General features: G+C 45.8%; 1 protein-coding gene across 3 annotated transcripts in view; it reads right to left on the minus strand.

The window, feature by feature from the left end:
• Positions 1 to 2,473: 2,473 nt before the first annotated feature.
• Positions 2,474 to 14,821, minus strand: part of ASRGL1 (asparaginase and isoaspartyl peptidase 1) — a 33,106-nt gene continuing 20,758 nt past the window's right edge. For 2 of the 3 annotated variants that reach the window (XM_003419479.4, XM_010599113.3), the window contains exons 5-8: positions 9,556 to 9,674; positions 6,651 to 6,761; positions 5,275 to 5,502; positions 2,474 to 4,513 (exon numbers count right to left, since the gene is read on the minus strand). In XM_003419479.4, the coding sequence (XP_003419527.1) occupies positions 5,297 to 5,502; positions 6,651 to 6,761; positions 9,556 to 9,674 (436 nt within the window). In that variant the 3' untranslated portion in view covers positions 2,474 to 4,513; positions 5,275 to 5,296. The remainder of the gene's footprint in view (positions 4,514 to 5,274; positions 5,503 to 6,650; positions 6,762 to 9,555; positions 9,675 to 14,821) is intronic. The other variant, XM_064287928.1, reaches the window with a different exon arrangement.

A 14,821-nucleotide genomic window follows, 5' to 3' on the forward strand; every position in this document is an offset into this window, starting at 1 on the left:
TTTTCATTTTCTTATTTTGTTTTTTGCAACTTTCTACAATGCACATATACTACTTTTTATGATGTTAAACTTTAAAAAATGTTAAACTTTGAAAAATTTAGTTTTAAAAAGTTTACAATTTTTAAAGTTTTTCAAATTTAATTAAAAACTTTTTAACTTTAAAATGCTTAGCGAAAACCGCCTCCCTTTGAGATTCAGGGTGCTGCCTTCACCAGGTCACTAGGGGCGGCTGCTGAGGGGAGGGGCCTCAGTCTTACAGGATGTTAAGAACGGCTCACTTTTCTCCTTTGCTCCCAGCTGAATTCTGCAGGACCCAGAAAATCCTAGTAATCACATCGGGATAAATACAGTTATCTGTGAGATAAGTCAGTGATTTTTCTTAAAAAACAAAACAAAACAAAGCTGGTTTTCTCCATCATGGCAGGCTGACCCCCTACCTCTCATTGTCTGGATCATTCAACTTGGTTGCCATGAGTGGTCTCATAAGGACTGTCTGCCAGGGCTAGGAGCCATTGGATTTGGGAATAGGGAGTCTGAGAGAGTACGATGCCCTGCTGAAAGTCCAGTTTTCTCTGGGCCTTATTTTCTCGTCTTTTAACAAGTCACAGTAATTCCTGTGCCTCCCTTGCCCATTCTGAACTTCTGAAAAGAGAGGAGATATACAGGCAGTCCCCGGGATATGAACGAGATCCGTTCCTGAGTGTGTCTTTAAGCTGAATTGGTAGGTAAGTTGGAACATGTGCATACGGTTCTTATTTAGCCTGATTTTAGTGCAAGAAGGAAACCCTGGCGGCGGCGTGGTTAAGTGCTACGGCTGCTAACCAAAATGTCGGCAGTTCAGATCCACCAGGTGCTCCTTGGAAACTCTATGGGCCAGCTCTACTCTGTCCTATAGGGTTGCTATGAGTCAGAATTGACTCAATGGCAATAGGTTTTTTTGGTTAGTGCAAGAACAGTCTCCAAGACTTTTCAGTGATCTAAAAGCTGCATGGTGAAGGTGACTGTGATGAAGACTTTATTGCCAGTAGGGGTTGGTTCAATCATTTCAAAGTGTGGGCAAATTTACCTAATATAAAGGGCAAGTAGAAGTTGTCCACAACTTGGACATTCGTAACCCGAGGACTAACTATATACAATTATGGCTCAACTCTTTTGGGGGGTATGTACATAGAGTGGGTTAAGGCAGAAAGGCCGCTTCCCCATTTCATGGTATTTATGCTCCAAATGGAACCACTAATGGGCACCCATGCCCACTTCTGTCCCCAACCCCACCCATGTTCCAGGCCCAAGCTTCCTCCCAGCCCCATTCCTAGACCTGCTTACACCTCTGTCCTGCCCAGCCCCAACGCCTCTCTGGGTCATGTCTACACCTACAGAGAGAGAACATCTGCATTTTTCTCAGGTGGACAAGCTCTGTGGGGGTACCTCCTTGCTCCCTCAAAGTTGCTACAAAATCTGAATGCCACGATGTTTTGTGCAGAGGTGAGGGCTGATGGGAGGATGCCTGAGGAGGGGGTGTGGGCTGGAAGAATGACAGTGTTTGACCACTTTCCCTACACACCACCCATTTCTGATTATAGGGACACTGAGGGGACTGAAACCTGTCCCTTCCACCTCCCTTTGTGCTTGGAGGTAATAATCTCTCATGCTAGAAAGGAACAAGCCCAGAAAGACCATTACTTGAAAAAGACATTTATTGCTCAATAGCTACATGGCAAAAGCTCTTCCTTATCCAAGGCTTTTCTCTACAGCTCACAGAGTGGGTGGCTCCAGCACCTCCCGCCCTGGCAGATACTCACTCTTGATCTCGGTTCTGGACCCCTCTTGGTATACCTTACAAAGTATTGGCCAAATTACAATGTATCTGTCTGTCTGGCGGGAAGGACCAACTGAAGGCAGAGGCTGGGGCTGCTTGGACCATGCCCTCCTTGGGGTCCCCAGGATCTAGTAGCAGGCCCCGTGCAGAGCGGGCTTCAGAGGTTTTCAGTCAAAAAGATATGGTTGATTTTGACAAGCCCTAGTGGCACAGTGGTTAAGAGTTCAGCTGCTAACGAAAAGGTCAGCAGTTCAAATCTACCAGTTGCCCCCTGGAAACTCCGTGGGGCAGTTCTACTCTGTCCTGTAGGGTCTCTACGAGGCAGAATCAATGAGTATGCATATATATATATACGTGGGGCATTTGCTAATGTTTGTGGTTTGGACAATTCTGCTCTGATATAAACTGCAGTGTTTAGACGAAAATGAAGGAATACAAACCCTCTTGTGCTACCTGAGCAGACTGTTCTATTTTCTGAGCAGACTGTCCTAATTCAAAGCCAAGATAAAGTCCTTCTCTGGGTTGCTGTTCAAATCCATCAGCCGCTCCTTGGAAACCCTATGGGGCAGTTGTACTCTGTCCTGCCGGGTCACTGTGAGTCGGCATTGACTCAATGGCGAGGGGTTGGGTTGCTGAAGCTTATAGTTTGCTGCCCTCTTGTGGCGTAGGAGCGATAAAAAGCTCATCGATGACCTTTCAGAAAAGAGCTTGCTCATTTACTTGCTCTGAAAACAACAGTTTTGGACCAGGCCACTGGACAACGTGTGGGGCTAAAGGGGGGACCATGCCTGGTCTCCGAAGCTAGTGAAGCTGGCTTTTTGCGGAACCAAGATCTGAGAGCAACAACACACACCCTGGCTTTGCACAAAGGGGCTGAAGCACCCTGGGCTGCAGGACCAAAGAGGTCAAGTGGCCACAGTTGAGCCTCCAGTGTTTTTGGTAACTAGGGTCCCTTCCCCTGTGAATGGCAAAGCGGATGAGGTCAGCTCTAAATCAGATCTTCCAACTGGCCTCCCAAGCTCACCCTCCTGCCACCCTTTCTCCTTATTTACTTCATGATTTTTATTTTCTCTTCCAAAGACAGCTTCTACCTTTAATGGCTAACGTGATTCTGCTCTGCCTCCTAACAAAACACTTACCTCTAATGGAGCAGTTGTCATACAGCGAAGCTCTTAAGGACATAAACAAACACACAGACCCTCTCCTGGGCCTGGCCACAGTTTCCGTATTTGTCCATGTTGTTGTCAGACGCCATCGAGTTGGTTCTGACCCATAGCGACCCTGTGCACAACAGGATGAAACACTGCCTGGTTCTGTGCCATCCTCACAACTGTTGCTATGCTTGAGCCCATTGTTACAGCCACTGTGCCAGTCCATCACATTGAGGGTCTTCCTCATTTTCACTGACCCTCTACTTTACCAAGCATGATGTCCTTCTCCAGGGACTGGTCCCTCCTGATAACATGTCCAAAGTATGTGAGATGTAGTCTCACCATCTGTGCCTCTAAGAAGCATTCTGGCTGCACTTCTTCCAAGACAGATTTGTTTGTTTTTCTGGCAGTCCAATATTCTTTGCCAACAGTATTTGTCTATAGGGTCCATAAAATAAACACTGAGCAATTTCCCCTTAATTTCATTTACTCTTCACAATAATCTATTTGATAGATGAAAAATTTCTTAAAGGTTAACTTGCCCAGGGTCACCCAGGTAGTAGGGAGAAGCACCTTTCAAACCCAGGTCAGCCTCTTTAATTCAGAACAGCTGATATGAATCTAGTGGGGTCATGGGGCAGGAGCTAGAACTGTGAGGCTACATCTGGGGTGAACAGGAGTCCCTGGATGATCCCTAGTTAGCCTGGCTGCTAGCCAGAGGTTAGAAGTTCAAGTTCACCCAGAGGCACCGTGGAAGAAACAAACTCCTGGTGATCTACTTCCAAAAAATCAGCCATTGAAAACCCAGCAGAGCACAGTTCTACTCTGACACACATGGGTTGCCATGAGTCAGAACTGACTGGATAGCAACTGGTTTGTCTGGGGCGAATACTGGCAAATTGTAAGAAGACATTGTTGGTAAGTGCAAACGGCGGTTTGGTGTCTTCTCTCACCGATTCAGAAAAAACTCAACTCTTCTAAAAACCTCTTCCGTGTACTCCACAAGGCAGGATGTGTTATCAAACCCACATCCACACACCACTCTTATCTCAAAAGGTCTCTGTACCGAGCGCACCTGTCTGAACTGAGAAGCCAGGGGAAAGCTTGTATAAATTCTGGTCTTTGTCAACAGTGACTCCTAACCACACTGTTATTCCTTCAAAATACATTTTATTAGTGGCACATGGAATTTAAAGCTAATGTCTTTCCAGAGAGAAGGAAGCCCTGGTAGACTAAAACATCGAGCAGATATTTCACAGCAGTAAGACCATTTCCAGTGTAAAGAGACAGGAGTAGGAACACCCTCCACCAGGAAAATCACGTTCTTCATTGTGCTGACCACGCTGGACACACACTCAATTCAGTGAGAGGGGAAAGCCCAGAGCACTGGACAGTGTGCGCACGCGTTAAGTCGCTGTGTCATCTCCACATCCGTCGGCTCCTCCTGCCCCTCTCAGTGTCTGGAGGATCTGTGAGGACCCAGAGGGTCTGTGGCAGTGGCAGGCAGAGGCTGGCTCTGGTCAGGTGTGCTGGCAAGAGGGGGACACTGCAATTAAGGTGAGAGAGTAAGTTCATCTGTGAACCCAAAAAACCCTCAGGCTCCAAGGAACCCCCAGAGCCTCCCAGTCGCCATTATGACCCTTTGTTCTCAGATTACGGAGCTTATGGGTTACCAGAGGGTCTTTGTCAAGCTTCTGGGTACATGACTGTATTATTAAGTCAGAGAAGATCTGAACTTTTTAAGAAAAACCAGTTTATCCTCTCCTAGATGAGAAATACCTCCTTAAAGGAGATGCTCGCCTGACTCAAAATGAGCTCAGCGCCACTCTGAGGCCCACTGACTTCTCCCAGGAGCTCTGCTGCTGCTGCTCCTATCTCACTTTCTGGTACCTCCACTGGGTTCTTTCCTTCCAACCTCGCCACCTTCACTGTCTTGTGGGCAAGTCTGCGACCCAGAGCGCCCCGGGGGCACCGGTCTCCTCTGGAGCCCACAGCTTTGTCACTGCTATGGGTCCCCCAGTTCCAGAGCCAGCTTCTGTCACGTCAGGACCACGCCCTTTCTCCTTCCTAACATAACGCGATGTGGGCTACGCACGAGGGGCTCACTATAGGGCATCGTCTCCACGAGTCTTGTTTTGATCTCAATATGGGCATTTTTCTCATCACTTCGATACCCGCCCCTCAACCAAACATTCAGATACTTAGTGATCAAGGCAACAAAATGAGTGAAAGACTGCATGGGTTTTTCATTTCTAGGTCTAATTGATTAAACCAACCAAATCTCCCCACCAGGAAACTGGACTTCACCTCCAAGCTATCTTCCAGGGGTTTAGGCCAGGTCAGTGGTAGTGGTTTCGCCCACATCGATTCCAGAGTACAGCTTGCCCTCCTTCGCGGCTGCCCAGGGCATGGATGTGGACGTCCACTTTACAACCCAGCCTCCTGTTTTGTCGACCAAGATGACGCCACCTAAACCTTTAAGCCTGGACTTCATGTAGCCCAGTGACAGGTTCGCAGCCTCTTCTAATGTTTTTCCTGAAAACCAATAAAGGTTGTGAAACAACGTAGGTTACTGAAAGGAATCCGACGGTAAAATCCCTTGCATATGAAAAACCAAAGCCAGGTAACAAAGGTTTTGGTAAATAACTGCTATTTGACTGCCTAAGCCCCTGGGTGGTGCAGATGGTTAGTACGCTCAGCTGCTAACCGAAAGTTGGAGGTTTGAGTCCACCCAGAGTTGCCTTGGAAGAAAGGACTGGTGATCTACTTCCAAAAAATCTGCCACTGGAAATCCCATGGAGCAATTCTACTCTGACACACATGTGGTTGCCATGAGTTGGAATCGACTGTTTTTTTCCCTTTTGGACTGCTTAAAAGGAAGCTCTTCGCTGGTGGCACAGTAGTTAAGCACTCGGCTGCTAACCAAAAGCTTGGCTGTTTGAAGCCACCAGCTGCTCTGCATGGGAAAGATGTGGCAGTCTGTTTCTGTAAAGATTAACCAAAAAAAACCCAAACCCGCTGCCTGTGAGTCAATTCTGACTCATAGCAACCCTACAGGACGGAGTAGAACTGCCCTGTAGGGTTTCCAAAGCTGTAATCTGAAGGGAAGCAGACTGCCACATCTTCTTCCTGTGGGGCCTCTGGTGGGTTCGAACTACCAACCTTTCTGGTAGCAGCCAAGCACTTAACCACTGCGCCATCGGTAAAGATCAGTAAAGATTACAGCCTTGGAAACCCTATGGGGCGGTTCTACTCTGTCCTATAGTGATGTTATGAGTCAGGTTCAACTCGATGGTAACTGATTTTTTTTTCCTTTTGGACTGCTTAAAAGGAGGGTCTTCACTATAAAGGGCCCTCCTTGCGTAGAGACAGGGCCCAAGCCTGAGCAGCAGCCTGTGCTGAGAGCTGCCTGCCCTCCAGACCATACCCAGGCTCGGTGTCTCTCTACTGCCCCCTTCTTCTGAGAGGCGAAAGGCAAACAGTACTTTATTTGAAAATGTTCTCCCATTTCAGGTCCTAACTGAAGGTGGGAAGGAGACAAAATAACACGTTAACAACCTGGACCCGAAAGCAACATGTGTAGCAAACAAGAGAGGCTTCATATACTTCTCTATCTATTTAGCACACAGTTCCTGCTTATATTTGTCTTCACAAATTCTGACCCTGTCCTGTGCTTTACGTACCTTGTTCTACGTGGAAGAGAGCGAGCCTGGCCAGATTCACCTTCAGGATGCTCTCCCCGTGCCCTGTGGTGGAAATGGCTCCAATGTTGTTGTCAGCGTAACCTCCGGATCCTGCTTGAAAAAGTAGGTGATCAGTTCTAACTGAGCAGCAGCAGTCAAGAAATTCAAGCATGTATTACAAGTCTAAAGCTACATAAATATTAAGTCCCAAAGAGTGCTACAGTGTGTATGGAGGCCAATTAGCAGGCATGACCTTGTGGGTGACAAGATGGACTAGCATGCGCCATGGGAATGCTCTGAAATCCAAGATGATGGGTGCCTCAGGGGAGGTGGGCCTGACGGCTCATTGATGGCTCCTTCTTTGCCCCGGAGCATATCTACCCCTTCTTGCTCACTCCACACACTCAGGAAGGAGGGTCCACCATGACTGTGTTGTGAGGATCAGTAAGTAGGAAGACCACTACATTCAAATAATTTTGGGAAACTGATACCCCCAAACCTAATACCCACGTGTACCGTCCAATGATTTGGAAGGCAGTTCCATCTGTCGAGGGTGGGTTTTGGTCCTGAGGGAACTATTCTGGGCTCCCGCTTAAGTGAGGTTCTGGAGCTAAAGCTACTGATAAGATTTTTTCCTTATTTTGGTCCAGGATGAAGCAGCCTTATATCCTTCTCACCATCATTCTGCATTCCTCTATCTGTTACTGCAGAGCTATCAGCCTGAAAGTCCTTTCGACTTGGAAGGGTTAGCTTTACCCTTCCCTAGTTGATACGGAGGGCCTATGCTTGATATCTGTCTTAACGATGCTGGAAACAAGAAAGGGCTCAAGCACTGGGGCCCTGAGCTGAACGTCACAGGTTCCAAGGGTTCACAAAGTCAGATAAGCCCCCTGGTTCTGAAAGTGGGTAGTGAACGTGAACCACTGCAATGGGAGAAGGTGTCTTTCCTTGTTCTTGTAAGCTTCTGCTGTGGGAGCGAGCTGGCTGGCTCTGCTGGGGCTAATAAAGCTACTCTGTTTGGAAGCAGACCCATCTTGGTCTTCTTCCAGTTGTCCTAGGACACAAAAGGCCAAGGTGATATACAGTAGCCCTGGCATGGGTGCCAGGGCTGTGCAGGTGCCCGCCCACACACGTGCTGTGCCTGCAACTGCTGTCCTCAGAAAGGCCTGCCTACAAGGTTGGCCCTTGGCTGGCGTCCGGGAACTTGGATTTCAGGAGGGTTCCCATCCTTCCCAGGACTGATTAAGAGTGGCTCGCTGGGCCTAAACTGTTTGTACAAATAACGCGGCTTAACACCTGCTTTCCTCTCAGAGTCTGGATATTTTTCTTTTTGGGCAGAGGATGACTATGTGACCAGTCCCCAGTAAAAACCCAGGACACTGAGTTTATGATGAGCTTCCCTGGTAGACAACATTTCACACGTGTTGTTACAGCTTGTTGCTGGGGGACTTAAGCGTGTCCTGTGAGACTCCACTGGGAGAGGACTCTGGCAGCTTGTGCCTGGGTTCTTCTAGACTTGGCCCCTGGTGCCTTTTCTCTTTGCTGATTTTTGCCTTGAATCCTGTCACTGTAATAAATCTCAGCTGTGAGTACAATTGTATGCTGAGTCCCGTGAGTCCTCCTAGTGAATCACGGAACCTGGGGTGGTCTTGGGAACCCTTGACACACATGTGTTGTCAGAGGGAAATGTTGCTGCCTGCTGTCCATGCAAAGGGGTCATATGTAGCCAGCTAGAGCCATCAAAAACATCAGGCAGAGTGAGCTGGGACTCGGGGGGAAAGGGGGAGGGCGGAGTCCAGGCACACTTGCTCATAAACAAGACAAGGACTTCTGGGAATCTGGGCTGTGCCTTCTCTCTCTCAAGACTTGACTGTCATAACTCAGAAAGTTGGAAATTGGTTTCTAGGATCTGACTTTGGGTGGCCCTGTAGCCTGGTCTGAACCCAGCTGTATGTAAACTGGGCTATGCCAGTGACTTGGAATATTTTGGTAGGATTTCTGCTAAGGAGAAGAAAAGGTAGACTGTTTGATTTCTCTAGAGTAAGTGAAGTTATCATGCCCCAACTCTTCAAAGACATATCAAGTGTACCAGAATAAAGGGTATTGAGAGTTGTCAACACTATAAATCATTACGAAAGGCTAAATCTGATTCTGACTCATAGTGACCCTATAGGACAGAGCAGAACTGCCCCATAGGGTTTCCAAAGAGCAGCTGGTGCTGACCTTTTGGTTACCAGCCGAACTCTTAACTACTGTGCCATAAAAAAGGGAACGTAGGGTTAGTTTTCCACTAAAAGTGTGTGTGAGCTGTTTTTTTGAGCAGACAGAACAATTTAACTGTTTCTCAAAACTTCAGTCATCTGCAGGGGCTGTTGGGAATTCCCACAGAAGAGCCTGCCCCAGGCCTACGTCTGCCACTTACTTCCAGTAATGGGCTTCAGTGTTAATGCAGAGCGCGTTTCCATCGTAATTTTGCCCTACTAAGAGTGCATCGCTTTGGGTATCCATGCCACTCAACTCAAATCTACCAACTGCAAATTTCCATTCTCAGCTTCCTTAGATTGTTAATTCAAGCCCATGCCTGCAAAGGGGTTTTCTGAACTTAATCCTTTGGGAGTAAGGATGTGGATCCTGAAACTGGGGCTAAAGAGAGGCAACAGGCACTGTCGGGTAGCTTTGGTAGTGCTTTAGAATCCCCAAGTCATCCCCGAAATTCATGCAACCTAGGAAAAACCGAGACGCTGGCTGTAAACACCCTAAACAAACATTTCCAACCAACTGCCACTACCAGAAATTCTCTTCATGGACCACGAAAAGAAGGGAAATGAAATTGAGAAAAGGAGAGGAAGACTAGAGAATGAGGAGAACCTGATGACAAGGGGCAAGAGTCACTCATTGATCCTACCTACACATGGCGAGTCCCCAACTCGGCCAAACATTTTATTAACGATACCCCCTGTAGACGTTGCGTAAGCTACGTTTCCTTTGCAGTCCAGGGCAACAGCACCCACAGTTCCCAAATTTCTGTCAAAAATAAACATAAAAAAGTAACAGATTTAAGATGAGAAACACTGCCGCGACTAACAACGTAGCTTGAATACCACTTAAATTCCCACATTACATGCCAGTGGCAAATGATACAAACTTTGATTCCAACATTCCAATATTTCAAACTCACAGAGATGCAAAGAAAGCCCGTTTGCTTTTTATTCTATATTCAGACAGTTTCAGCTAGATTGCTACATTTCTTCCAGCCTCAACTTTAAGAGTACTGTATTATCCAATCCTAGAACCGCCATTTTCTAGCTGGCTGCCAGTTAAGTTTTATGCTCTGTCTCATTTTTCCCATCTAAACAATGTTTTTTTTTTATACAACGGGGTGAAAAATAATAGGGAATGCACCTCAAACTTTAGTGTGCCTAAGACCCGCTTGGATTCCTGGGCCCCAGCCCCAGATATCTGATGGGGTAGGGAAAGGGTGGGACCCAAGAGTCCGCATTTCTGACAAGCTCCCAGGAGATGCTGATGCTGCCAGTGCCTGGACCACACTTCGAGTGCCTGTTTAATGGGGCTGCTGTGAAAGTGGAACTTTTTCTCCCAACATTTTATTAAGAATTAAAAAAAAAAAAGTGGAAAAGACTTGACAATAACACCCAAATATCCCACCTAGATTCTATAAAGAACTGTATTCTGGGCACCATTTTAAGTGCTGGGACACAGCAGTGAACTAACGGACAGTCTCTACTCCCATGAAACTTACACAGCAGAGGGTGGGGCAGAGCAATAAATATTTCAGGTGGCAATAAAAACTAGGAATACAGCAGCGTCAGGGGGAGAGAGGGTGATGGTAGAGAGGGGTTGTTTGATAAAGGACCTTCTGAAGGAGGTGCAGAGCGAGCCATGCTGATTGCTGGGGAAGAAGGTTCCTGAAGGTGGAGAATTCTTGGGCATGTCTATGGAAGTTTAAGGGGACCACTGTGGCTGGAGAGAATTAAGTGAGGGGGAGTGTGGTAGGAGGGAGGCCAGGGGTAGAGCTAGAGGCCAGATCATGAGGACTTTGACCACACATCCTGATTACTCGAGACAGTCCTGACCTATGCCTGGTGTCCTGGCTTAATTATTAACAGTGCCCCCTTTCATTCTCAAGACAGTTCCAGTTTGGACAATAAGCCATATGGTCATTCTACTTATAGGCCATGGTAAGGGCTTTCTTCTGAGTGACATGTAAAGACCCTGGAGATTTTGAGCTGAGATATGTCATGATAGGAGTTAAGTTTTAAAAATAATCAGTCTTGCCACTACGTACCCATCGGAATGGCTAAAATGAAAAAAGAGACTACATCGAGTGTTGGCAAGGACATGCTGGAACTGGCATTCTTACTTATTCCTTCTGGGAGTGGAACTTGGTACAAACCCTTAGGAAAACCAGTTGGCAATATTTACAGTAGCTGAATATATGTGCACTCTATGACTCAGCAGTCACGCTCCTAGATATATAACCAACAGAAACATGGGATATATGTTCACCAAAAGATGTTTACATAAATGTTTATGGTGGCACTAGTTATAATAACCCCAACCTGAAAGTGTGTTTGATTACAAATAAATTAACAAATTTTATATGGGAAAGGAAACCCTGGTGGCGTAGTGGTTAAGTGCTACGGGTGCTAACCAAAAGGACGGCAGTTTGAATCCATCAGGCACTCTTTGGGAATTCTATGGGGCAGTTCTACTCTGTCCCAGAGAGTCGCTATGAGTCAGAATTGGCTCAGTGGCAATGGGTATGTGGGAAAAATATCATAAAGTAGATGTCCACCAAAGGTAGACGTATTTGTGAAATGGAATGCTATACTGCAATGAGAATGAACAAACTTGCTATATGCAACAAATGGATGAATTTCATAAAGGTGACGTTGAAAGAAGGTAGCCCAAAAGAGTACGTACTATATGATTCCATTTAAATAAGGTTCAAAACCAGGCAAAACTAATCTATGGTGTTGGAAATCAGGTAAGTGGTTACCCTGGGAGGAGGGCAGTGAATGGAAGGGGCATGAGGGAGAGCGCTGGCAATGTGCTATTTCTCCATCTGGGTGTTGATTACATGGGTGGTGTTCACTGTGAAAATTCATCAAGGTGTACAAACATGATTTGTACACTTCTACATGTACGTTAGGCGCCCTGGTGGTGCAGTGGTTTAAGTGTTCGGCTGCTAACCAAAAGGTCGGCAGTTCAAATTCACCAGCTGCTCCTTGGAAACCCTATGGGGCAGTTCTACTCTGTCCTATAGGGTTGCTATGAGTCGGAATCGACTTGATGGCAACAAGTTTCTTTATATGCATGTTATATTTCAATGAAAAGCTTATATTAAAAGAATCATTCTGGCTATTGTGTGGAGTTGACCAAAGGAGACAAAAGTGGAAAGAGACTTGTTACGGGGCTTGAAGAGTTAACGGTTCGTGTTCCGGTGGTTTCAGTGGAGTGGGTGAGGAGTAGGCTGGGGTTGGGAGGTACAGCTGACAGGATTTGTATGTAGGTGGACTGGATGTGAGATAGGGAGAAATAAGGAATGATTTTAAAGCTTTTGGTCTGAACAACTTTAAGGATGTAAGAGCCATTTACTGAGATGTAGAAGACTACGGGGATAGGTTGTTTTGTTCTGTTGGTGTGTGTAGAGGAATTGCGTGGGGTTGGGGGAATCAAAAGTTCAGTTTTGGACATAAGCTGGAGGTATCTATTAGGCAATCGAATGGAGAGCCTGGACAGTAGTTAGATATCGTTTGGCATTCAAGGCCGATATCAGGTCTAGAAAGAGAAATTTGGCACTCTACCTAGAAGGAAAGAAAACTGGAACCCTATCTTTCATCATACACAAAAGCCAATTCCAAGAGCCTAAGACAAACATAAAAAAGAAGACAAAATCCTTCAAGAAAATAGAGGTGACTATATGTCTCAGGGTGGGGGATACCTTCTAGGTTTAGAGAAGTTACAGTCTTATGGGCTTAAATAAATTTTAAGAGTGTTTGATTACAAAGAAATAAAAAAATATACGCAGCAAAAATACCATAAAGTAAAAGCAAAAGGAAATGACGGATTTGGGAAAGTTTCTTGTACAAAACAGAAGACAGCCTAAGTTCTTGAGATTGATCAGGGGCAAAACAACTCAAGAGAAAAAATGAACATAGGACAATAATTGGCAAATTCATAGAAAAGCATGACCCACAAACACATGCAAGATTCTCAAACTGGTTAGCAGGCGGGGAATGGCAAATTAAAGTAACCATGTCGTCCTTCACCTGTCAGTGAGGGAAACATGTCCTCCCAGTCATTGCTAGTGGCAGGTCCGCCCCAGCACGTGCAAGGGGCTGGGGCAAGAATACGAATACAAATGGAGGCCCCCGTACCATATGTTTAATATTTACAAGTTATAAATACGTGCCATCCTCTTATTGTGACAAATGTACCTTGAGAAATATTGTAAAGCTCTGGTTTTCATATGACTGAAAGTTGACAAACTACCAATGATGATGTACTTTAATTATTACTGTGCACATCTGGGTCCTTTGTTCACCTGATGATGTCTGAATGAGTGGAAAAAACATATACAGGCATACCTGGTTTTATTGCACTTTGTAGATAGTGCGCTTTTTACAAATTGAAGGCTTTTGGCAACCCTGAGTCAAGCAAGTCTACCGGCGCAATTTTTTCAATAGCGTGTTCTCACTTCACGTCTCTGTGTCACATTTTGGTAGTTCTCGCAATATTTCTAACTTTTTCATTATTATCATATCTGTGATGGTGATCTGTGATCAGTGATCCTTGATGTTACTATTGGAGTTGTTCTGAGGTGCCAGGAACTGAGCCCGTATAAGATGGTAAGTTTAATCGAAAAATATTATGTGTGTTCTGTCCCACTGACTGGCCATTCCCTGTCTCTCTTCCTTGCCTTGGGGCCCCCCTATTCCCTGAGACATGGCAATATTGAAATTCGGCCAGTTAATAACTCTACAACGGCCTCCAAGTGTTCAAGTGAAAGGAAGAGTCACACGTCTCTCACTTTAAATCAAAAGCTAGAAACGAGCTTAGCGAGGAAGGCATGTCGAAGCTGAGATAGGCCGAAAGCTAGGCCGCTTGCGCCCAAGTTAGCCAAGTTATGAATGCAAAGGAAAAGTTCTTGAGGGAAATTAAAAGTGTTACTTCCGGTGTACGCATGAATGATCAGAAAGCCAAACAGCTTTACACTGTTCATAGGGAGAAAGTTTTAGTGGTCTGGACACAAGATCAAACCAGCCACCATGTTCCCTTAAGCCAACCTAATCCAGAGCAAGGCCATAACTCTCTTTAAGTCTATGAAGGCTGAGAGAGGCGAGGAAGCTGCCGAAGAAAAGTCTGAAGCTAGCAGAGGTTGGTTCTTGAAGTTTAAGGAAAGATGCTGTCTCCTTAACGTAAAAGTGCAAGGTGAAGTACCAAGTGCTGACATAGACGCTGCAGCGAGTTATCCAGAAGATCGAGCTGAGATAACCGATGAAGGTGGCTACATTCAACAAAAGATTTTCAGTGTAGACGGAACAGCCTCATACCGGAAGAAGAGGCCATCTAGGACTTTTCATAACTAGAGAGAAGTTAATGCCTGGCTTCAAGGCTTCAAAGGACAGGCTGATTCTATTATTAAGGGCTAATAGAGCCGGTGACTTTAAGTTGAACCCAATGCTCATTTACCATTCCAAAAATCCTAGGGCCGTTAAGAATTACGCTAACTCTACTCTACCTGTGCTCTATACATGGAACAACAAAGCCTGGATGACAGCACATATGTTTATAACACGGTTTACTGAAAATTTTAAGCCCACCGTTGAGACCCTGTAGTTGTTGTTAGGTGCCGTCTAGTTGGTTCTGACTCACAGTGACCCTATGTACAACAGAACGAAACAGTGCCTGGTCCTGTACCATCCTCACAATCGTTGTTATGCTTGAGCTCATTGTTGCAGCCACTGTGTCAATCCATCTCAATGAGAGTCTTCCTCCTTGAGACCTACTGCTCAGGAAAAGATTACTTTCAAAATATTGCTGCTCACTGAAAATGCACCTGGTCACCCAAGAGCTCTGATGGAAATGTACACGGAGATTAACGTTGTTTTCATGTCTTTTAACACAACATCCATTCTGCAGCCCGT

This window comes from Loxodonta africana, chromosome 7, assembly GCF_030014295.1.
Source record: "Loxodonta africana isolate mLoxAfr1 chromosome 7, mLoxAfr1.hap2, whole genome shotgun sequence".
NCBI classification, from domain to species: domain Eukaryota; kingdom Metazoa; phylum Chordata; class Mammalia; order Proboscidea; family Elephantidae; genus Loxodonta; species Loxodonta africana.